We start from the raw sequence: 25757 nt of genomic DNA, 5'->3' as shown, positions 1-25757 counted from the left end.
TCGGCTGAACCCACAGACGTGGCAGGTAAACAAACTGGCCTGGACTGGCAGGGGCTTTCCTTGAGTAAGTGGTGGACCGGCTTTGAGTAGCACTGTTCTAGATTACTTTAAGATAGCGTCTCAATTCAAAAGTCACGGCAGGGAGGCTAAGTAAGCAGTTAAATCTGAGGGATTCTAGGTGAAAAAGCCTATAGAAGCACATTATTTTATTAATGAATTTTCAATTGGGGAAACACCTGGGCCTGAACTACAGTATTTTCCTATCTTCCCCTTACTGCAGAAACGTCTAGGGAGGACCCCTGTGGATCTGCGCTCTGCCTCAGAACCTCAGAAAGGCTGATAAACCAAGGCTTTAATGAAACTTGCAGGGTTCCCCAAAGGACAGCACTGTGAAATCTCAGCAGGTCCTTCCCATATCTTTGCACCTTGACGGTCATGTTAGTACATGCACTTTTTTCTTATTGCTGTGCATTTTCTCTGCAATAAAATCATATGGAAGAACAACAGAAAAGAAAGCGACACAAAATATTGTCTACTCTCAAAGCAAGATCTGTATTATACTTCACCCTCATGAGCACCAGGATATGTAATTCTAAAGACCTGCAAGAAGGATAGTAACTATAGCAAACATTTTTATTGAACAGTGCAATGGTATGCAACAAAAAGCTCAGCCAGGCTTTTGTTGGCTTGACATGTGTCTCACCAGAAAGAAAGCTATCTGGCAATTACAGCCCTGCATCCTCCACCCTGTTTCCCATTGTTTGTCAGCTACAGGTACAGGGCAGTGCCTTTGCCACAAGCATCTTCATAGCTTTTGCAGGTAATCCATCTGGCTCAGCAAAGTTCAAACAGGACTCCTCCCTTTCTGTACTTAAATTGGTGCTTTATTAACCTCTCCCCTGGGGTTGTAGCCATGATGATTTTGGAAATTCTCGTCTATTTCCAAGCCAGAACGGAAAGTAAAATGTCCACAATTTAGATTCTGGATTTGGAAAAATCTACCTTACTGTATTTCCTACTTTAAACTTGCATTTTGCATAAGGTAGTTTGAGAGAAAGAGAGAGAACAAGAGAGAGAGTGTAATAGAGCCAGAGTGACATCGTTCTCCCACTACGAGAAAGGGACCAAGTGACCTTCTCCGTTGGATCATATGAACTGGAACCATAAACTCCCTAAACATTAAATCTCACCAAATGAGGGTCAATCCATCCTCATCATCATATCCACTCATTATACTCCACACCCGAACATAGCCACTCTATTAACTTCATACCCTCATATCTCAATGCCTGTACTTTGACCCATCAACCTTTTACCTCCATTCGGGGATACTGCAGATTATGTATTCCTTATGCCACCTGATCTTAAACCAAACTTTGCACCCTCGATAATCTGTATGTTATTCCCTGATAACCAGAAACTTCTATGCTCAAACTCTGTTCACAATTTTTTTAACATCATCTTAATAAAATATTTATGCACAAACACACATGCATATAAATATATAATATGCTATACATGCAAATTTTCAGCTTGACGGGGGGGGGAAATACATGTCCAGTCCTCTCCCTGCTCACTCCGTGACGTATTAAACCCCAACTTTCTACTTTTTGATGTATTCTTTACCTCCGAGCAATGAATGATCAAGTCTTTGGCGTAAGTCTCTCTCAAGCATTTACCAAGCAGCTGTGTGAGGATGCTGGCCCTTTCAGGGATCACTGCTGCAAGTGCTGAGTCCTTTGGCCCCAATCCAGCAATGTATTTGATGTCAGTGGGACTCCGGAGATGCTTAAAATTAAGCACGGCCTTAAATGTTTTTGCTCGATTGGACCTGAAAGGCATAGGGCCTTGTAGGATCAAGCCCTTACTTTGCATTGATATATGGACATATTTAATGTTATGTAACGACCGAGGATAATGGTGTTTACAAGATAAAATCATACAGACTGGAATTCCACCCAGTACCTTTTGGATCTTTCCAAACTTGCTTTAAAAGACGTTGGCTGCAGACCTGGTATAAATGAGCCTTCTGCTGGAATAGAAAAAAATCACTTTCGTGATAAGTGAGGCTTTGGCAAAAACAAACAGGTGCAGCAAAGCAGGTCTAAATCTCTACAGGCAGCCCTACCCTAGGGTGGTGTAACTGATAATATTTTACTTCTGTTTTAATAAGCAAACAGTGGTGTTTTGTAATCCAAGCAATTAAAATACCTGAGTGGTGGGAAAAATAGAAAAATATTTTTATTAATAACAACATATTGCACTTCTGTTATCCAGAGATCTCAAATTGCCTTGCAATTTTGAATTAGGCCTCGTAATACTTGTCTGAGGCTAGGATAAGCGTTGTTATATCCATTTGGCAAATGGGTGAGCTGGGAGACTCGAGGCTTGCACTGAAATAATTGCATCAATTTTCATTCACACCTTTTGTTTCAGTGCAAGTCCGTGCAGGGATACTCTCATTTAGATTTACAAGTGCTCTAGATCAGTTTAGCTATTCACCATCTAACAATCTTTTTACCTGTTTAAGTTGCATTGAAATAGGACATTTTATGCTGAAATAAGTATCTATGCACAGCGTGCCTGAAATAACAAAAGGTGTATATTACAACTGATTGAGTTATTTCAGTGCAAGTTTGTGCCTGGACCTGCCCTTCCACAGGTTAAAGGACTTGTCCGAAGTCACCCAGAGTATGTGTACATAGCAGCTGGGAGCATGCCCCACCACTAGGGTAGACACGCACATGCTAGGTCTGTTCGAGTTAGGGCACTTAAAATTGCAGTGTGGATTCTGCAGCCTGGGCAGTAGCACAGGCTAGCCCCATGAGTACAGATCCAGGGTGTCAGGTACTTGTACTTGGGCAGCTAGCCCATGTCGCTGCCCATTCTGCCATGGCCACGCTGCTATTTTTAGTGTGCTAATTCAAGCAGAGTTAGCATGTGTCTGTCTACCTAGGCTGGGAGATGTGCTCACCCAGTGGCAGTGTAGACATACACCCCCCAGTGTATCTGAAAATAGAGCTTAGGTTTGTTGTCTCCCGGGCCCCATTTCAGTCACTAGACACGCATTCATTTGCTTCCTGGTTTAATCTATTCCCCGGCATTATCACAACCCCATCACCAACCAGCATTCCAGCACTGCCATGCCATTCATGCCATTCATAAAAGTGCCAATATCAAGAGGGAGAAAGAACAGTAAGAGAAATACAAGTTGTGTAAGTATTGTGGGTGCTTTAGGTCACAAAATAGTCGCTGGTCCTATCTTCTTCTCCCATACTCTTCCCAAAATGGAGCATCCTGCTTTTTCTTCCCCACTACAGGTTAATTCCATTTCTGCTGACCGTTGGAGCCATACTACACTTGTTAATAAACATAAGAACTTCCTGGTCAGGGAGTTCTCCTACTTGCTGCTTGAGGCATGGTTCATTGTGTTTTGTATCCTTAGGGTCCTTTGTGTCCTTACATACAGGGGTTTCACTCAACATTTTAGCTGGCTCTAATTTCTGTGGACCCGCCACTTCCATCCTCTAACTCAGTCAAACCTGCTCAGTTTCACATGATCTTTGTCTTGCCTAAATCACAAGAAACTGCAGGGTTCATATAACTCAGTGTGAAACAATAAGTCACCCGAGATTCGTCTGATTCACAAGCCCTAACAAATCCTTTCAATTACCTTCTCTAAGTTTCTAGTTTGTAATAACATTCAAAAGCAGTAAAGATCCAATTTTTGTTCAGGTTTTGGAACCAAATTTGAAGCCAGTTGTACAGGTTGCCTACCTAACTGTTGGTCTCTAATGCCAACATTACACAGGGTAACATCCAGCTCTACGTATCCTTCTCCTCAAAAGCTAATGGTACCACTTCCCAGCTGTCCCAGAGCATAAGCATAAGTGCTGGAACTAGGGGCATGAGGGGTGCTGCCGCACCCCCTGGCTTGAAGTGGTTTCCATTGTATACAGAGATTACAGTTTTGTCCAATGGCTCTCAGCACCCCCGCTATAAAAATTGTTCCAGCACCTCTGAGCATAAGTACGATCAGTGTTTGGGTGAAAAGTAGCTGCGGAACTAAAGGAAAGCAAGACAAAAATTGATACAAGTAGAAAGAGGGGAAAGACAAAATGCAGCACTCCTCTCCATAGTTTTCCTCATAAAAATAATAATTCATAATTAGCCACTAAAATTGATTTATTAGCAGTCAACTGAAATTCATTAGACCATCTTAAGAATTTCTATGCCCCCCCCCCATTACCAGAGTATCGGAGCACCTTACAGTCTTTAATGTATTTATCCTGGCAACAGCCCTGCAAAGTAGGGAAATACTCTTATTCCCATTTTCCAGCTGAAGAACTGAAGCACAGAGAGACTAAGGCCCAGACCCCCAAAGGTATTTCAGTGGAAGTTGGAAGCCTAAATACCTGTGTGGATCTGAGCCTAAGTGGCTTGTAGAATGTTAGAGGGAAAGTTTATACCACAGTTGGGAATAGAACCTGGCTTTACAGAGTCCAAAACTAGCCCCCAATCACTGGACCATCTCTCCTCTGTAGTACTTACATCTCTGTTAATCTAGCCCCTCCCCCAACTATAATGTCTGAGCATTGCCCTAGTGGTGTTATAAATAACAGACTCTCCCTATAGGAAAAATAGACTGATCATTTGCAGTGGGGTTTTTTCTATTTATGTCTGTGTGTGAATGAATGGTAGAGCTTATTCTTAGATATGAGTTGCAAGACGAATAATAACGAGTCCTGAAAATGTCATTGCCCTATTAGACACATCATCTAACAACTGCTCTAGGAAACCTTTGGTGCCTAGAGGTTTATCGTTTACTTGAATGGGCAAGTTAGTATTGTCACTGGACTCAGTTTCACCAGAGACACTCAAATGACTTAACGTTGGGTGAGCTTTTGCTGCATTTGAGTTGAGAAGGATATAGAGGGGCTTTTCCCTCTCTAGAATTATCCTCCCTGATGCAAGATCTGTGGCAAACTGAGTATCCGGCAGGGATGAGCTGAGCTAACCCCAGTCCTACCGTGCCAGTCATGTAGGACAGGTCAAGCAACTTGCTGGCAATAAGATCCTGGATAATGTAAGAATTATTGACTATGAGTGATGCAATAGGTGCTGCCTATCTGTCCACCTGTCATGTTTGTAAGGCATTTTTTTCCCATGCTACATAAGCACTATGCAAAAATTAATGAAAGCATTGAGAGTGCCATAAATAACGTTATTCTCACAGCCACTAGAAATGCCTAGCCAGACCAATAAATGGATAGATATAATTTATGGTAGTAGAGATTTAACACAACTTTAAGAAGAGGAAGTAAAAGCAAAAAAAATCAGATAATGGAGGGTGTGATACCATGCTACTTACACCAAGGATTGTGCTGCGAACAAATAACAAGACCATCGCATCCAGCTAACTGGAGAGTCTATCTAACCTCCTTAGTCAGTTCTTCCTTGGCACAATTAAAAGTGCTTAGTATTTTTTCCAGTGCATCTCTCTGTCTAATGTTGTTTGGGGCTGAAAAAAAATTGGCAGCTTATAATGAAGCATATGTTGTGAAATAAAGGTGTGACTCATAAAAACTGCATATGTGCCCTTTAGTCTGGGCCAGCTTTGATTTTTTTCACCCCGGTTTTGCAGCAGAACTTGTAGCCACAACCGTGTAACTAGCTAAGAAATGGCAGTGCATCATGCAGGGTGCGGTTGCACTGTGATGTCGCAAATACAGACGGCAAGATTACAAGGAGAATCTGAGCAGGCCCTGAAAGGGAAAAGAATGAAAAACCTTACAGCTAAAAAACCCAACCCATATTTCCATCACTAGAGAAATAGTTAAACAATTGCCAACGTACCTGTTGGAGGGGTGGGGATGAGGGGAAAAACGCAGTTTCAAGGGATCCTCTATAATGCCTTGTCTACACACAAAAAGTTGTATTACTTTAAATTTTTCCAGTATAGTTAAGGCTGCACAGAACCCCTCTAGCGTGGACACAGTTAGAAAGGTGCCCCTATAGCTGTTCCCATATGGGAAGGGGAATAAGTTCTACTGGTATAAGGCACTTTTACATGGGTACAACTGAATCCACACTAGGGATCATCCCACTAGAACTGTTCTGGTTAAAAAAAAAAAATCACACCCTCAACCAATATAGTTGTGCTGATACAAAATCTGTGTGTCGACCAAGCCTAACTTAGAAATAAGCAGACAGCTGTGAGTCTTGAGAGCAGCCCGGTGATGAAGTGTGGACAGTGTATTACAGCAGAAGCCGCAATTATAAGCAGACTTCTTAGCATGAAGGTTAACCATTGTGACTGTGGTATAGGGAATTTAAGACTATAGAGCTCACTGAAAGAATAGCAACAGGAAACACCCCAGGAACAAACTGCAGAGGAATAGACATTTGTGTTTTCATTTAAACAGGAAAGGGAGATGGAAACCAAAACAAATGAAACTATACTTAAAATAAAGGTTAATATATTCTAGGCCACTAAAGGCCATAACACCTGACCTAAGAATGGGTGGGTATGTTTGGGATAAAGGAAGGGAGGATTGGAAAATGGAGGAATTATATAGATAAGTTTAATGAAATGAAAATAAACAAGAGATATCTGGTAAGAGGTAGGGGGACTAAGTCAAACAAGATATTCAGATGGATTATATATTTATTTTTAATGTTTCCAAGGGCCGTATCTGTCAGAACAACAGATTTCACTGAAATTAGCTCTGTTTTTCTTTTTTCCTTTTTTAGAACCTGATCATTGAAATCAGTGGTAAAACTCCCATTGTCTTCACTGAGAGCAGGAACTGATCCTCCATATTTTACTCTTAAGGGAGTGGGATGAGGAATTGTGCTGATGCACAATGGCTTGCAGAGTTGGCCACTGATTATCTGTTTAATCGTGTAATTATTGGGGTTACTCTGTACCGCAAACCTCTAGGGTGCCAGTCGCATGCCTGGTGTACCGCAGCTCAGAGGGCAGTACTGTAGGTGCTTCGGCAGCTAGGCCTTGTAGCCCTAGTGGGTCCCAATAACCACTCAGACACAATGCCAAGGGAAGGTTTTTACTAGGGCTGGCAGGAAAGAGGAAAGGTTGCAAAGCCCTAGGTACAGAGGCTTAAACAGTTCCAGTTCAAAGTGAGCAATAGTGGCTCCTGTTTGGGTCTCTGGAGCAGTCCAATCAAGAGTCAGGACTCTTCAGGCTCAGTGCCCTCTCCAATCCAGTCTCTATTCAAGCTAATAAACATCTGTGCATTTCCAGGCCAGGCTCAGTTAGCGTCTCTCTTTGGGGCTGCTATTGTCCTGGTTCCCTGCCCAGTCACTGGCTCCCAGCTGTGATGTCTGGCACCCACAACCTGTTCCACATGCAACTCGACATACAGGTCCTGGGGCTTCTCCGCAGCTGCCTGCTGCCATGCAGCTCCCACCCCTAAACAGAGTCCTGCCACTTTCCGGGCAGTAGCTTTCCTCTTAAATGGCCAGGGGAAGTGCAATAGGGAGTGGGCTGATGGGAAACATAATCCCAGGAAGAAGGGGAGTCACAGTGGGCAGGGATCTGATGGGAGTTGTAGTTCCCTGTTTTGCAGATCTATCAAAATATTCACTCAGTGAAATCTCTATGAAGGTGGCATCAATATGGGTATTTCGCTAGATACCTCAATTACCCAATCTGGCACCTCATCTTCTGCAAGGGATGAGTAGCATAGGCTCCAACTCTGTGAGTGCTCCAGGGCTCGAGCACCCATGGAAAAAAATTAGTGGGTGCTTAGCACCCACTGGCAGCCAGCTCCTCGCCCTCCCCCAATGCTTCCCATCCGCCGGTGGCCCCACCGATCAACACCTTTTCTTCCCTCCCAGTGCCTAATTTAGTTAAAATGGATACACATTTTCTCAAATAGACAAGTTGTCGTCCACAAATAATGAGTGGTGACTATTGAGACACAGGGTATGACTACACTGGCAGAGTTACATCGCAGGCAGTTACACTGCCACTCAGAGAGCACTGAAGGGAAACCACTTTTGTGTGTTCACACTGTCAGCTGCCTGCGCAATAGTGTGTTCACACTATCGGCACTTGCGGCGGTATTCAGAGCAGTGCACTGTGGGCAGCTATCCCACAGAGCATCTCTTCTGCCGCTAAGAGTTCTGGGAAGATGGACGGGGTCACAGGGCATCCTGGGTCCTGTCCCAGGGCCCCGTGATGCACTGCTTCGCATTCCAGCAACCCCTCTGCTTCCGTCCACATTTGGCGTCATCTTTCAATGTTTTGTGTACTGCACGCTCTGCCTCTTTGATCTGCAGGAATGGATCCCGCACTGTTGACCAATATGTTGCTCGCTCTCACTAACACGTCACAAGTGGCAGTGGAGTTATTCCTTAAACTACAGAGGCAAGAGGAGTTTGACATTGATCTCACCACGCATAGTAGCTATGCCACAAGATTGCTTATGGCATTCATAGCGGTGCTGACCACAGTGGAATGCCGCTTTTGGGCTCGGGAAACAAGCACTGAGTGGTGGGATCACATCGTCATGCACGTCTGGGATGACAAGCAGTGGCTGCAGAACTTTCGGACGAGGAAAGCCACATTCATGTAACTGTGTGATGAGCTCGCCCCAGCCCTGCGGCACAAGGACACAAGAATGAGAGCTGCCCTGTCATTGGAGAAGCACGTGGTGATTGCACTGTGGAAGCTGGCCACTCCAAACTGCTACCGATCGGTCGCTAACCAGTTCGGAGTGGGAAAGTTGACCATTGGACTCATGTTGATGGAAGTGTGCAGGGCCATTAATCGCATCCTACTCCAAAAGACCATGACTCTGGGCAACTTGCGTGACATTGTGGATGGCTTTGCACAAATGGGCTTCCCTAACTGTAGAGGGGCAATAGATGGCACGCGTATTCTAATTCTGGCACCGGACCAGCTAGCCACCGAGTACGTTAATCGGAAGGGGTATTTCTCTGTGGTTCTCCAGGCTCTTGTGGATCACTGTGGGTGTTTCACAGACATTAACACAGGCTGGTCCAGAAAGGTGCATGACGCTGACATCTTTCAGAACACTGGCCTGTTCAGGAAGCTGCAAGCAGGGACTTTCTTCCCAGACCAGAAAATCACCATGGGGAAGTCGAAATGCCCGCTGTGATCCTGGGAGACCCCGCCTATCCCTTAATGCCGTGGCTTATGAAGCCATACACGGGGAACCTTGACAGCAGCAAGGAGCGGTTCAACAACCGGCTAAGCAAGTGCAGAATGACTGTTGACTGTGCTTTTGGCTGTTTAAAGGCCCACTGGCACTGCCTATATGGGAGGCTGGACCTGGCCGATGACAATATTCTTATGTTTGTAGCCGCATGCTGTACACTCCATAATATTTGTGAAGGGAAGGGTGAAAGCTTCACTCAGGGCTGGACGGCTGAGGCTCAGTGCCTGGTGGCTGAATTTGAACAGCCAGAGACCTGGGCTATTAGACGGGTGCAGTGCGAAGCCATAAGGATCAGGGATACCTTGAGGCAGCAATTTGAATCTGAAAGCCACTAATATTTGTTGCTATGCTCGGGACTGCAGTGCTTGTAATGCTAGGAGGTGATTGTGATTGGTGCAGATGATGCACTGTGAAGGTTTAAGAAAATTGTCTGTTGCTTTCCAGGGCTCTGTTTGCTTTCAATTAATGGAATAAAGATTGCTTTCAAACCAAAACAACTCTTTTATTAAAAAACAACAACTGGAGGAGAGAGACAAACCAAAAAACATATCAGCACCGTTGAGGATGGGGGAAGGGAGGGTCCCAGGAGGAGGTGGGTCCCGGGACGATTAAAGATTTGTGTATGTCCAGATATCATTTGCAACCTTGTCCTGTGGGTACTGTTCTTCAGCAGGGCTAAACTGCAGAAGGACGGATGTTGAGTGCAGTGGGTATTGAGAGTCCACAGGGGTGGACTGTGACGGGGCAGGAGTAGAATGCTGGGGGTACAGACTGGAGCCAGGAAGTTAAGAGTGTGTTGGCGGTGTCTGGGGGGAAAGAGTTTTGCGACAGCAGCTGCAGGGCACAGAACTGCTCGGTTTGTAGTGCTAGTAGCGCCGGAGCGTGTCCGCTTGGCGCTGCATAATGTTTAAGAGCCGCTTGGTGGCTTCATTCTGGCACACCCCGTTCTCCTTTCGGTCCTTCTTCTTGCTGTCCCGCCACTCCTTCAATTTCTGTTTCTTAGCGGCGGAGTGCATCATAACATCACGCAGAAAGTCCTCCTTAGTTTTCCGTGGCCACTTTCTAATTCTGCGCAGCCGTTCAACCAGCGATAATAAAGAAGGAGGCTGGGCTCCCAAGGTCATATCTGTGAAGCCAAAATGCAACATTTTACAGAAGCAGTATTGTTTGCAACACACAGACCACTGATTCAGTGATTTAAAACACAGCCAGTACAAACACACCTGTCACTAACTGGCTGACCCCAGGCAAGCACACAAGCCGCAAGACCCCCAAAATGGTGAGTAACCACATGGGCAGGGGAAATCAGTGTTCCAGGACTGGACTGTACACTGGGCAAGTGGCTCTTAGGGAGAGCTATCACTGTAGGGGGGCTTATAATCATTACTGTCTCCATGTTTTCCACAGGCTGTGGAAGATATTATGGAAGATATATCACTGCTGAGGGTAAGCAGGGAATCAAGGGAGGGTCTTCTCCAAGACTGCGTCTTCCACTCTGACCCTTATGCGGCTCTCCTGTGTGCAGCAATGGTGTCCCCTCCCCCCCCCCCAAGTGATGGCAGAGTGGCATGGGAAAGTTACCCTTAATGGGGCAAGAAACAAAGCAGCTCTGCCAAAGAACCTGCGGCAGCGGATTGCCCAGTATCTCCACGAGAGTTTCCTGGAGATCTCTGAGGCAGATTCCCGTGAAGTGAGGGAATCAATCAACAGCCTGTTCTGTTGCTCAGACTAGACATGTGGTGGTACGCACATCATACAGACACAAGCCTGCTTTCTGCAACCCTCCTGCCCCCAACAACTCACTTCAGCAATTCCCCAAATCAAATCTGCTTACCAGGGGCCTCCTCTCCTGTTTGCACTTCTCCAAGATCTGACAGCTATGACTGGCTAGCCTCCTCCAGGGTAGAGAAGGGCTCCTGGCTGCATGCATCTCTGGCCTCCGAGTCGTCCTCTGCCTCTGGGTCCTCCTCCCCCTCCTTGTCCAAGATCTCCTCCTCCTGCCTAGGTCCACTTTCAACTGGCATGCGAACCACCGCAGTATCCACAGTGGCCTTCGCAGTGGAGGTGAGGTCACCACCAAGTATCGCGTTCTACTGTTTGTAGAACTGGCAGCTCGTGGGTGCAGCACCGGAGCAGTGGTTTGCCTCCCGCGCCTTGTGGTAGGCGTTCTGCAGCTCCTTCACTTTGACCGTGCACTGCAGTGTGTCCCGGTCATGGCCCCTTTCTGTCACGCATTATGAAATCTGTCCGTAGGTATCATAATTCCTACGGCTGGAGTGTAGCTGGCACTGGACAGCCTCCTGTCCCCAAATGCTGATGAGGTCCAGCAGCTCGGCATTGCTCCAAGCGGGGGATCGCCTGGTGTGTGGAGCAGGCATGGACACCTGAAAAGATGTGCTGAGACCACTGCACGCATCACTGAGCAAACAGGAAGGGGACTTTCAAAATTCCCAAGGAATTTAAGAGGTGGGGCTCATGGTTAGTCACCTGAGGGCAGGGCAGTAGAGTTCAAACCGATGACCAGAGAGGCGAGAACAGGCATTGTGGGACACCTTCAAGAGGCAATTGTGGTGCATCAACCAGCGTGTCTACACTGGCACCACGGTGCTGTACCCCCAGTGCAGAAAGCTGTACAACTCTCGTCGGGGTGGGTTTTTTTTTTTTACAGTGCTGCAACTGCACAGTTTCTGCGCACTAAGTGGCTTGACAGTGTGTACACCTCGGGAGTTACAGCGCAGAAAGCCACTTTACTGCCCAGAAACTTGCCAGTGTAGACAAGGCCATAGTTAAAATGAAGAGTTTCAGCAGCACCACTAGACTGATAGATGTTTGCATAAAGTCTTCTATTGATAGCAGATAAATAGGTAAAAATGAGTCTGGTAATTCACAAGCAAAGAAAAGAGGGTTAGAGTTATCAAATCCATCGGTGCAACTACTAGTTTGCCTATTTCTAATTATTAGGCAAACAGGAGATCAAAGACAATGCAGTTGAGCTATAAACCAAGCACATTGTGACGTTTTGGAATAAGGTCTTTGAAAAGCCCGTCTTCTATCCCCCATCCCAGTGTTGTGTTCTGCACTATGGCACTAACATTCTGGATATTTTCATAAAGACTCTGCTGTTCAGCTCAGCTATTTTGATCAGCTTTGCTGGGATTGTGGAAGTCTGGATTGCTATGTGCCCAAGGAAAAAGGAACTTTCAGAAGGTGAAAACTTTTTTAAAAAATTTAATCCAAGCCAACATCCACTTACTAGAACATAAGCATGTTTGTGGGTTCACAATTTAGTGTTCCAGCAGCATATCTTCCCCTTATACTCCTCATCTGGAAGCAGTGCAAGTCAGTGAGTTGTTCACATATTTGATTTCTGCCTTCCAAGCCTCCAGAAATAATATTTAAAAGGCAGACACACCCATGAAGGGGAACATTTTTGTTTTAAATTGAGTGAACTTTTTGAAGATTATGTGGCTACTTCAATTCGCTTTTTTCCCTTTTTGTTTATTGTATAGTTTGCTTTGTGTGTGTCTGTGTGTGTGTGAGGAGAGGCAGACAGATGGAGAAAAAATTAAGCTCACTTATAGTGATTAGGATTCTATCCAGCCTGTGGTAAATTTGACAGCACAATTCAGTCTTCCACATTGCTGCCATTCTTAGGGTCCCCGTTTTCACACTGCAGAAATCCTTTACAGATAATCAGTGTGAACTCACTGGGCTAAAATGAAGTATTTAAAAAGGGGCCAAAGGCCCTGGTATTCACAAAGGCAGACTTATAAGCAACCACAGATGACAAACAGTCAGATACAGAATGCAAATACTGTGTTCAAGGTTAAGAACTCTGACTTGCTGAGGCCCAGTGGCTAACATGACCCGATTCCCCTTTGCTCCCTGCTATGACTCACAGGAGCTGGTTCCAAGACTTTTTTTTTAACCCTACCACATGCCATTATAGAATCATAATTCCTTCTCAGAAGGAATGCTAACACAAATATAAATCTCAACAACTCACCCTAAAGCCCCAATAACAGCAACTTCATATTTCAAACTGCATTTCCAGTCTCCTTTCTAAAGGGCAGTTGAGGGTATTTAAAAGCATTAAAGTTTGTAGATTGTCTCTGGAGCTCTTTTGTAATGTGGAGGAGCAGAAGTTTTGTTGCCATTTGCCAGTGGACAGCTGCCAAACTCACCTGTCTCCAAGGAGCCTACGAGGAGCATATCACGTCTCTGAAAATTCTGTGGTAAGGCCTGCTGGCTTCTCACTTTACTCAGCTGAGAAATGTGTTCCAAAATTTAACCCTTTGCCCTTGCATTTGCCTGGATATGTTATTCCAAACTGACAACTTGTCCTGTTTGCAGCCAGGCTGAGGGAAAGTGGCAGTTGTTAGGAGATTTAGCAGGGTTAGCTACATTATGCCTGAGTGTCTTGGGGAAAATTAGGGCCTGATTCTGAAAGTTTAACTCATGTGGTAGCCTTGACTCCTCAGAGTAACCCCACGTACCTCAAACAGGCCCTGAGTTGAGCCTATTAAGCAAGGTTGGCTAGCTTAACATTTTGTATCAATTTTAACAAGTTTCTAGCCCCCGATCCAGCAAAGTATCGAAGCATGCATCTCTCTTTAAATGAGTGGTTCCATTGACTTCAGTGGGATTATGCCCATGCTTAGTTGGCACATGCTTATGTATGTAGCTGAACTGGGGTCATAAAGCAGGGGTCTGGAGGATTTTTGCTTAAAGCACAGGATTGAGAATCAGGAGAGCTCTGCCACATATTTCCTCTCTGAGTTTGGCCAAGTCACTTAATCTCTCTGTGCCTGAGTTCCCATCTGTAAAATGGGCATTAAAATACAGTGTGTATCTAACATGCATAGGAATGTTGTGAGTCTCAATTTATTAATGACTGGGAAGCTTTTTCAGGCCCTTGTATAGAAGACACTATGGAAGTGCAAAATGTTCTCTCTGTTGGTAAAGTGACATGCAATTCTTTTTATGTGGTGGATTTTTTTTTTTAAACAAAAACTTTGGTGCTGGAGAAAATACATAAATCCTGTAACAAAACTATTATCAGTTACATACTTTCACTGAACTGGTACTGTACATTGAGAAGCAGATATTTTTGAATTATTATAAAACATGTTGGCATAATGTATTTAAGATCCAAGCATATGGTTTAGAGCAAAATTGACAAAATCTCACTACATAAGGCCTTAAAATGTCTTTTATCCATCCAGTCGTACTTCCCTGCTTAAAGCTCTTATACCCCATCTTCTTCATGTGCAGTAACTCTGGTTTAATTTCTGCTCTGTACATTATTTCTGCTTAAGAAAGATTCTGTTGAGTCACTACTGGCGTCAGCCAAACAGGCTTTTCAAGAACTGGGGAGCAAGAAAATCAAGGCTGTGGTTTGTAAATTAATTCCAGGCTGCTTAACCCTTTCAACTCTAGTATTTTCCAGATTTCCAGCCGAATACATGCTTAACAGAACATGCGGATTTTTGGTCTCCATAAATTTTTCTCTGTGTATGGAACTCTATACACATGGGCTACATCTACACTGCAGCTGGGGTTGTGGTTTATAGTTCGTGCAGACCAGTGGTTCTCAACTTTTTTTATTGGTGACCCCTTTCACACAGCAAACCTCTGAGAGTGACCCCCCCTTATAAATTAAAAACACTTTTTTTTATATTTAACATTATTATAAATACGGGAGGCAAAGTGGGGTTTGGGGGTGGAGGCTGACAGCTCGCAACCCCCCATGTAATAACCTTGTGACCCCCTGAGGGGTCACGGCCCCCAGTTTGAGACGTGTGAAGCCCACACCATCCTCTCTTCTATTTTTAGGAGCAACCCAGAGTACAGCTAGCACTGGTACCTCTACACACGCTGCTATTTTTATCCCTCGGCTACAATGTAGCTGTATCCATACTCACCCACCACTGTGACATCATACAATGAGCTGTTCAATAAGTGACTTAACTCAATTGTCAGTCCCTGTCATCCGCTCACCTCTGACCCACAGTCCCACCACTCAGTAAACAGCTGTGATGAAGATGGGAGTGGAGAAGGCCAGAAAGAAGAGGAGGAAAAAGAGGGCACAGAGGAGAGGAAAGGCAGGATTCTCTTACCCCAACCATGAGAAGTTTTCAGAGCTTCCGACAGCATGGACCAAATTCACCCCCATGTCACTTCATTGATGTATTGCTCCAAAGGGTTAAGAAATGAGAACAGGTCTGTTTCTACCATTGACCAAATTCGAGAGAGAGCTGCTGTAACAGCATCAACCTCTTTCCGGCTGATTTTTGAGTTACAAGACAAGTAAACAGTCAGAGTGCCGCAGATGGTATAGGGGGCATGCTGGGCCAGGAGGAGGATGGAATTCTCTCATGACAATCTTCAGTTAGTGTTTGGTCCTTTAAGGACCACATGCTGCTAGTATAAGTTAGAGCAACACTGAGGCTGCTCTAACTCAGCCTAGGCCAGGACCAGCACAGGCTAGCCCAGAGAATCAGGGAGCTGTAACAAGCAACGTGACATTCCACTCCCCTTCCTGCCCCAAGCAGTGCTCAGACACAGGGAAAATCCACCCCATTGTATTCAAAGTACTCTATAATTGCCAGATAAAAATCTGAGATAAAATGAGTCAAGGTTTTATTGGCTTCCAATAAAGACCTGTCAGCCACCAACAAGGGAATTGGGTGGATTTTCTTTTAGAGATTGTAATAAAAATTAGAGACACTACCACCAAATACCACCCCTCCCCCACTTTTTTTCATAACAGACTCAGGACTAAGGGTTACGTCCCTGAGTAACCTCTAAGATCATTAGTAAGGTTTCTAAACCCTCTAACCACTGAAACATGAGTCTCTGAAAACTCACCTCCACTCAAACCAATTCCAACCCCAGACCGTCTTTAGCAGTTTAGAATCCAAAGCAAAAGGTTCATGCCATACCCGCGTCCCTGGTTGTTGTGACAATGTTATATAGCCAGCTATAAAAGGTCTATGGCAACTGTTGGAGTTAACTTCACTAAGGTTGCAAATCAGTTATTTTAAGCTAGCATTACTAGAACATAATAGCTGCTGAAAAATAAAAGTTTGAAAGTTAACCATGTGGAGTTAAGGTTCCACAGTCACCTTAACTCTGACCTTCTACTCTCAAGCCAACCCACTTTATGGGGAGATGGGTCTATTATAAGTATTACAGGAACTTTAGAAGCTTTTGCAACATTTGATTACACAAGAAGAGGTAATGCATTCTACCCATATGCCTCAGTGTCTTTTGCTAATGATGGTACTCTTACTTCACTCATAATTTATGCAGAGTGGCTGGGGTATAGGCACACATCAGACCTGTTTTTGAAGGGTGCTGCCTTCAGATACATATAGGGATGTGTGGCGGAATGGAGATCTTAGATACAGTGGGTCTCTGGTTGGTATACAGAGTGTTGATTAAGTAATAAGGTTTTTCTGGGTAGCGGTGGACAGTGCTGTTTCTGTACCATATACAGGAAATAAATTAATAACAAATTGTCCTGGAGACTTGTGATTTTTGTTTTTCCCCTTTTGAACCCTTCTGTGGTAGAAATGATGCTGTTGTAGTGGGAGATACCACCCTGTTCACGCCTTCAAGCAGGGAGATGTGTGGAAATGAAATTCTGCTCCTACCTAATTGCCCCTGCAGGGGTTTAGCATGGTGAAGGAAGGAATGCAGCTTCTGCTGCTAAAAGAGAGAGTCCCATTCTATCTCCTCCAGGGCTGACAGGAAGCACCACTGCTTAGGGTCTGGCAGGAGCATGGCCAGTTTCTCCTGGTTGCACTGTTGAGAGAATCACTGAATTAAAGGGCAGGGGTTTCAGCGGGGAGACTGTAGGTGTGTCTGTCTCTCTGTTGGGGGGGCAGATCTCCACCACTGCCTTTCCCACCAAGTGGCAGGCTGTCTATATGTAAAGATACCGGCAGTCACGGTGATGTAACTTACGTAGGCATTCTGGTGGCCAGTGGGTGAGTATAATGAGAGCAGGTGGGGGTAGGAGAGTGAATAATGTGCTACTATTGTTTTTTAAAGAAATCTCAACCTGATAGATGTTCAATCCTGGCAGCTATTGTAAATTTCCTAAGCTATCTTTTTAAAAAAACAAAAAAGGCTAGAAATATTTTTTTAAATGAAAGCTTTGGGTAGATCCTATATCACTTTAAAGGTTCAACCATCATTAGACCCAGTGGGGATGGATCAGAGTTTTCAAAGGTTCAGAGTTTCACATCAGATAACTCCAAAATGAACCATCCAACATTCCTTAAAATACTAGTTCTCCTTGGGCTCGCTTGCACTAACCAGCTGTACTGCATTCGAGCCCTGTTGCGAACAATTGAGGCAGCTCACATGATACTGACCAGGACTTTCCAGTCACAGGAGCCCAGAACAATTCATGTTCAGCATCGTGTCAGATAATTGTGATGGAATGCTGCGGGTTTAATCATGATTCGCTCATAAGATGCTGAAGGTGGCAACATTTTGTAGTGTGGACCAATCCCTCAGCAATGACTGAATAATACCAATGTGGAGTTTCTGGGCTGAGGCCAAGATTTTTCAACATGATTAGTGATTTTGGGGTGCCTCCAATTTTGTTAGTGTCCAGCTTGACACACCTTGAAGGGGCATGATTTTCAGAAAGTGCGCGTCCACCCTCTGAAAACCGGGGCCCTTCAAGGAGTCTTCAGTTGGGCACCCAAAACCATAACTCATTTTTGAAAATCTTGGCCCAAATCATGTTTGAAATGACATTTCATACACACGAGAAGACTTTTCCAGAAGCAAAATAACCCTCTTGTTTTTTCAAACTTGCATCTCCAAGGCACCTTGTTGGATAGAACCCAGCCGTCAACAGAAAAAGTAAAAAGTTCTTCTCTGTCTAGAGAAGAGAACATGCATGAGAAAATTAGTCTGGAAAGCCAGTGATTTAATGAAGTGAAAGGAGCGATCAAAATCAAGCTTCTAATAGAAAGTTAGTCCTTATACCATAGATCCATAATTTACCAGCAAACTAGAGCTCTGATATTTTTTTATAGGCTTCTAATATAAAGTTAGTCTTTATACCATAGATCTATAATTTACCAGCAAACTAGAGCTCCAATATTCTTTATAGGCCAGCCTTCAAATGATATACATAAATGCACATAGTACTAGCTAAATCGCCAATCATAATACATATCACAGAGTTGTCCATCATAAATGTAGGAAGGGGATCATTCAATGTCCCAAGATAGTAAAATATGGACTAATGGCCAATATCTGAGGAAGGCAGAAGTGTAAAATAGACCTGGGGGGAGAGGGAGGAATTAAGATAATTTGAGCAGTGAAATAGATTGTCAAAGCAGATCTTCAAAGGAGGCACCCTCCCTACAGATGATCTAAGATAGAATAATAATAAGGCACTTCTGGGAATGCTGCAAAATGCAGAGGGCCAGAGGGGATGACTCAACTAGCCTTTGCTGGGCCTACTTTCTAGGGCCACTAATCTGCTATTTCTGTGGTTTCCCAGTGACTTTATTATAGCGTAAGGCAGAGGTGGCCAGCCTGTAGCTCGGGAGCCACATGCGGCTCTTCAGAAGTTAATATGCGGCTCCTTGTATAGGCACCGACTCCGGGGCTGAAGCTACAGGCGCTAACTTTCCAGTGTGCCGGAGGGTGCTCACTGCTCAACCCCGGCTCTGCCACAGGCCCTGTCCCCACTCCACCCCTTCCTGCCTCCTCCCCTGAGCCTGCAGTGCCCTCGCTTCTCCCCAGAGCCTCCCCAGAGCCTCCTGCATGCTACAAAACAGCTGATCAGGTGGTGCGGGCAGGGAGGAGGAGGCGCTGATTGGCGGGGCTGCCAGTGGGCAGGAAGTGCTGCTGGGGGGCTGCTGACGTATTACTGTGGCTCTTTGGCAATATACATTGGTAAATTCTGACTCCTTCTCAGGCTCAGGTTGGCCACCCCGACGTAAGGTTTGATCTTCGCATTAGTCTAAGCACAGAACTGTGCACAACACAGTGGTTTGGGGAGTTGTAGAAGCCTCTTGTTTTTTGTATTTGGTTTACATGGATTTGTGAAGATGCCAGTGCTGTACAAAATATTTCTATTTCCAATATTATCAGGCTGCCCCTTTGTAGCACCACCACCATTCTCTTTTAAAATACATGTAGGTAAGCATAAGAGTGAACAGGCAGAGGGTGTGTGACCATCTGATAGACCATCCGCTTTGTGATTTCCTAACAGGTCACGCAGATGGACCAAAAGCTCGATGACATCCTGAGCAGTCTCCAAACTCAATTTGGCACTCAGCCACAAGCGCAGACATCAACCCCAGCCACCCCAACTGGTAGACGTTTTCGGTCATCCTTGGATTCCCCTCCTATGAACCGGAAAATGTAAAAGCAGCAGGATACCACGCGGTCACCTTCTCCTTCTTTCAAGTATAGTTACAGTACTTTTATTATTGGTGTCTGGAACTTCTGCATTCGTCATTGGTTGAAGTTAAATATTCTGCAGCAGTCTGTTAAATTAAAAAAAGCCCCCATGTGTACAAACCCACAAACTTTTGCACCCAATATCTTAGCAATTATGGGAGAATCCATGTCAGCTTGTGGGATGCTGATAGCGCCGTAGTATAGGCGGACTGTACCCATACACACACAGAGAGCACACTGTTAAAGTGAGAATCCCATAACAGGGTAGAGCAACTCTCATTCATAGGTGAAACGAAAGAGGATTGCCTTTTTGGCATTCACTCTTCTGTTCACACTAGTTTAATGCATGCAGCATGCTCAAGCAGGGGAGGGGGCCATCATTTGAACATGAAACAAATGGAAATCAGTGAACAGGAAAATTAAACAGCATGTTTTGAAGTAAAGACTTCAACCAAGCAGCGAGGATCATGAAAGGGGCAGATTTATCTGCTAGTGTGAATGACAAAGTAAAGACAACAGGCTACTGATTAAAAATATGAAAGTGTACAGAGGCTGGTTGACATGCGAAAGACTGAAGCAAGACCTCAGCTAATTAAAGCAAAGCATTTGCCAATGAGACGAGATGCACGTTGGAACAGACAGAAATGAGAGATAAAATCTGCTTCGGGTAAAAGCACAAGAACATTTTAATAGCTATCAGCTGCACTGATGACTGTTATCCAGAATGTTCTCACTGTTTTACTTTCATTCAGTGACGATTATTGACTCCAGTTGCCTTATTTTTAATAAATGAAACCTGTATAATAACGAGATGCATAAAAACATGCAAAGCCCAGTTTGAATGACTGAACTAACCCTGTACAGCCGCAGTGCTGCCAGCGTGATTTTGAATGACAATGTTTTGAAAAAACAAATGCACACACACTGTAGATGAAAGCTAGTCTTTATTTAAATAAAGTGCTGTATATAACAATGCTGCGTTTTCATGTAATTTGATTGTAAATTGAGTACAGATGCTGGCTGAAGTATTGTTTCTGTGAAATGCTAATGATGTGTACAATTACCCGTGTAAGAAAATGTATCTTCTCTTGCACATCAGCCAAGCAATAATATTGCTGAATATGTAAATAATAACCGTAAATAAAAAGGTATGTTGCTATTTACTAAGGCCTTTTTTATATTTGCCCTGATGTTTCGTGGTAAGTACAGTCAACCTAATTCAGAAGAAGCCAAAACCAAACCGAGATCTTTGAACCCTGTCTCAGCTTGCAGTGAGGGGTAGGATGGCCTACTGGACTAGGAATGGCAGTAGGAGCTAAGAACTCCTGAGCTCTAATCCTGGCTGTGACCGTAGAAGCATCCAGAGGGCCCAGGGCTCCCCAGTATGTAGCAGTGAGTATCAGCTGGCCTGACCGGCTCAGTGTACCCCAACTCACTTTTGTCATCATCTGTATCTAAAGGGTGTCATGGAAGGTATCATATGCAAACTGGCAACATGCTGGTCAACATTATTGTGTGGTATACGTACAGGTGGTGTATGAAAACTTATAAATGTGTGCTGGCAATATGTTCTTCAAGTGTGTTTGGCAGGCAGGCAAAGGAATGTGGTTCCACCTGCTTGAATATATCTCCAGTGTAACTTGAGCAAGGAGAGACAATGAAATTACGTTTGTATGCCATGTAGACAAAGCCATCAGGCAAACAAGTGTGGAGGATGGTCACTTAATGAGGGATGGAAGCTGCAGCTCCAGGAAACCTTCCTGCTTCCTGAAATAAGGTCATTGACCTTTGGAAGATATAAGCAGAGAGAGAAAGAGAGAGACATTTTGGCATCCTTCACCTGAAAAGTCAAAGGGTATGTCTACGCTGCAATAAAAAACCCGTGGCTGACCCGAGTCAGCTGATTCAGGTTCATGGGCCTTGGTTCTGTGAGGCTATAAAATTGCATTTTAAATGTTTTGGCTGGAGCCCAGGCTCTGGAACCAGGAGCACTGGAACAGGGGGGCCAGAGGGCCATGGCCCCATCACTTTTAAAAGTGGGAAGGCTATTCCCTTCCACTTTTTACTGGCCATAAGTGTGAGTGACGGGGGGAGGGGGCAAAGAGGAGTGAACAGGGGGCGGGTCTTGGGGAGGAGAGGCGGTGCAGGAGTGGGGCCTCGGGGAAAGGGCGGCATGAGGGCAGGGGCTTGTGGAGAATGGGCGGCGTGAGGGCGGGGCCGTGTGGAGAAGGGGCAGTGTGGGGGTGAGACCTCGGGGGGAGGAGGATGCAGCACAGGGGGCGGGGCCACGGTTTAGCTGCCTGTGGCCCTCCACCTTTAGGACACTTCCGCCACTCCTGTTTGGGACCCTCCCCTCTCACAGGCTCTTGGAGCCTGGGCTCCAGCCTGAGCTCAAATAGCTGCACTGCAATTTTATACCCGCAGAACTGAGCCCCATGAGCCCAAGTCAGCTGGTCTGGGCCAGCCAAAGATGTTTTACTGCAATGGAGGCAGACCCAGAGAAACAAAGCACTCTGAGCTCTGTGTTGGATTCTGACTAAGAACTGGCCAGCCATGCTGGAAAAACAACTGCGGTGAGAAACTTACTTTGAACAAAAGACTCTAGTTTGTTAAGTTAGGTTTTAGTCTTAGAAGCATTGTTTGTTTGTTTGTTACTTTGGTTTGTTTGTAACCATTTCTCTCCCAACTCCTTCTATCACTTGGGACCTTCCTTGGTGTCACGGCAATAGCTGTTCTTTGTTAATAAACGTACGCTTGTTTTATTACATAGCCATCCCAGTGCGGTCTTTCAAACTGAAAAGTGAAATCCTCAGCCAAGCTAATAAGCTGGGGCTGTTGGCTCTTTAAAGGAGCAGCAAACACATAAGGCTTTGTGAGTGTTTCGGTGGGAGGGACTGGACACTACAGGGGAAACTTGGGGCTGGAAGCGCAGTTGGTGTCACCCTGCAAGGAGTAACCCAGCTGGGGTGAGACTATTGTGCTGTGAGCACGTGGCTGGTTTCAGGGCTCTGAGCCGCAGCTCCACAGCACAGAGGCATCCAGGGTTACAGGGCAGGCGGTGACACAACGCCTTACTGATCTGGGTTGAACCCCAAAGCATCCCACTGACTCTGCTACTGATTCACTCTGTGATCTTGAGCTAGATGTTTAGGCCCAGGTCTTCACAGGAATTGAGGCACCTAACAACAGTTGTTTTCAGTGAGGATCTGGGCCTTCACCTGTGAATTTGTCTGTAAAAAAAGGGATTCACTTTATTTATTATTTGTTTGGCAGGCCCCCAAAGTGGTGGACACTTAACAGAACAGACAGAAGATACAGTGCCTGCACTTACAAACACACTTCCGTAGCTCACGGTATGGAGTGCTGATGTTCCAAACCTAAATAGGTGCCTCAGGAGGTGTGGAGGATCAAGTGAGTCTACAGTACTTTGACCATGTAAACTGCTACGGAGGTAAAATACAGCCTTGCGTATCAACATGTAGCTGGGAACACGAAGTTCACTGGCATAATCAAAGGTCTGAATGAATGGGGGTTGCTGAGACCAGAGATCTGCAGAGTTAGGGATTGATCCTCTGAGGTGCTAAGTGCCTTTCACTCCCACTGATGGCCACGGGCATTGAGGATGCTCAGCCCTTCCCAGGAGGCATTCTGTGCCTTGCAAGATTAGGCCATCAATAAACAAATGACCATTTTAAAGCAGTCAAATCAGCCACTAATCACCTATCCCTTTGAAACTCTTTTCCAGATTTGTGTGTCTGGGAATTCAGGCTTGGAAAGAGCACTCTCAGGCTGATTCCAGTCTGTGGACTGGAGGCGCTTCTAACACACAGCACTAATGACATGTGAGAGGCAATGAAAAAAGAAATGTGCTTTTAATTAAATCAGCTGATGAGCCACTATTCTGCTTGGGCTGATTACTGTGGAGAATTACTGAGCACTACCAAATACAGCCTGCAACATGGGAAAATGGTAATTAATCACTGTCAGAGAAGTGCTGAGCTGCAGCTGGCTATCAGGCAGAATTGTGAGTTTCAGAGATATATCAGTGATAGCCCTTAGTGCTTTCTACCTAATTCACTTGGACCTGGTCTCTGCTTTCCAATGTGCTCTATTGTGCCACCAACAAGGAGACTGTCTCCTTCACACTCTATTTCCCCCAGTAGTCAGAAAGGAAAAGAGAGCAGACATCACTAGAGGGGCTCATGGATTTTGCTTCTGAACCCAGACACTGCAGCAAATCTAAAGGCGGACAAGATGAAATTTCCTTCCTGGGAAATACCAAATGTTTGTCATTGGCATCCCTTATTGTTTCCATTACTAGTAATTAATAACAACCCTATTTTACTTATTAATGCGACGCCTGCAAAGGTGCTCAGGGCAAAGTACAACACAATAAAGCTCTTTACTAAAATATACTCATTATAATAACATTTTTATCCTATGAAACTTAAAATAAATGTAATTGGTCCAATATGCAGGGGGTAAAAAAGGAGGGATGGAGGGGAGGGAGAAAGAAAAGAGTCATCGACGTGAGGCCAAGAGTGATAATTTGAAAAAACATTGGATGAAAAGAAATTGAAAACACAGAAATATAGAAATGTAGGGCTGGGAGGGACCTTGGGAGGTCATCTAGCCCATTCCCCAGCACAAATGTAGGACCTAGTATACCTAAACTATCCCTGACAGGTGTTTGTCCAACCTGTTCTTAAAAACCTCTGACGATGGGTATTCCCCCATCTCTTTTGGTAACCTATTCCAGTGCTTCACTATCTTTCTAGCTATCCTAAATCTCCCTTGCTGCAGATTAAACCGATTACTTCTTGTCCTTCCTTCAGTGGACATGAAGAACAACTGATCACTGTCCTCTTGGTAACAGCCCTTCTCATATGTGAAGACTGTTATCAGGTTCCCCACTCAGACTCTTTTTCTCAAGAGCAGATTGTCTAAAACGCCTATTATATTTGTGGCTCTTCTCCTGTTAGTACACCCCAGAATGATGAGTCTTTTTGGCAATCGAATCACATTGTTGACTCGTATTCAACTTGTGATCCACTATAAGTCCCACCTCCTGTTCAGCAATACTACTGCCTAGCCCAGGGGTCAGCAATCTTTCAGAAGCGGTGTGCCAAGTCTTCATTTATTCACTCTAATTTAAGGTTTCGCGTGCCAGTAATATTTTAACGTTTTTAGAAGGTCTCTTTCTATAAGTCTATAATATATAACTAAACTATTGTTGTTTGTAAAGTAAATAAGGTTTTTAAAATGTTTAAGAAGCTTCATTTAAAATTAAATTAAAATACAGAGCCCTCCGGACGGGTGGCCAGGACCCAGGCAGTGTGAGTGCCACTGAAAATCAGCTCGCGTGCCGAAGGCAGCACGCATGCCATAGGTTGCCTACCCCTGGCCGAGCCAGTTATTCCCATTTTGTATTTGTGCATTTGATTTTTCCTTCCTAAGTGTAGTACTTTGATCTTTATTGAATTGCATCTTGTTGATTACAGACCAATTCTCCAATTGATCATGGTCCTTTTGAATTCTAATCCTGTCCTCCAAAGTGCTTGAAACCCCCCCAGCCTTGTGTCATATGCAATTTTTATAAGCATACTCTCCACTCTTATCCAATTCCTTAATGATGTTCCAGTATATCATAGTAATGAGATTTATTGTATCATCATTAAAAATGTGTGTGTGTGTGTATGTCTTTTTTTAAAAGCAAAATGTTTTGAAACTGTTTTCAAGGTGTAATATGTTCCACAACCTAAACCAAGCACAGCAAAAGCACAATCACTTACTAATATAAGGTGCAGTAGTAGGAGACCTAAAAGGAGGCGGAGGTATGACCCCAGACACCTCTCATCAGGACAAGTCTCAAAGAGGAAGTCGTAAGTGTAGCCAGCACCTTCGCCACTAAGGGAGTTAAAAATCAGCCATCACTCATCCCACTGCTTTGGCAGCAGCCACTGTGGAGGATGCAGGGTGGATATAATGTGCTCAAAAATGTTTAAACTAGTGAGCAAATGTGCTTATTGCTGCATTCTGAATAAGCTACAAGTGACCAAGAAACCCTGCCATTTGGACTGCTGCAGAATGCACTGAACTGACTGAGTCTTG

At 44.7% G+C, this 25757-nt stretch overlaps 1 protein-coding gene across 1 annotated transcript in view; it reads left to right on the top strand.

Annotated features, from left to right (window-relative positions):
- LOC101933868 (potassium voltage-gated channel subfamily KQT member 1-like) overlaps window positions 1-20809 on the top strand; it is a 730845-nt gene extending 710036 nt beyond the window's left edge. The window contains exon 18 of the mRNA XM_065584152.1: window positions 19456-20809. Within this exon, the coding sequence (XP_065440224.1) occupies window positions 19456-19611 (156 nt within the window). The 3' untranslated portion in view covers window positions 19612-20809. The remainder of the gene's footprint in view (window positions 1-19455) is intronic.
- The last annotated feature ends 4948 nt before the right edge of the window (window positions 20810-25757 follow it).

This window comes from Chrysemys picta, chromosome 1 (assembly GCF_011386835.1).
Source record: "Chrysemys picta bellii isolate R12L10 chromosome 1, ASM1138683v2, whole genome shotgun sequence".
NCBI lineage: Eukaryota > Metazoa > Chordata > Testudines > Emydidae > Chrysemys > Chrysemys picta.
The sequence above is the reverse complement of the archived record's forward strand: the minus strand, read 5'-3'. Positions and strand labels throughout refer to the sequence as shown.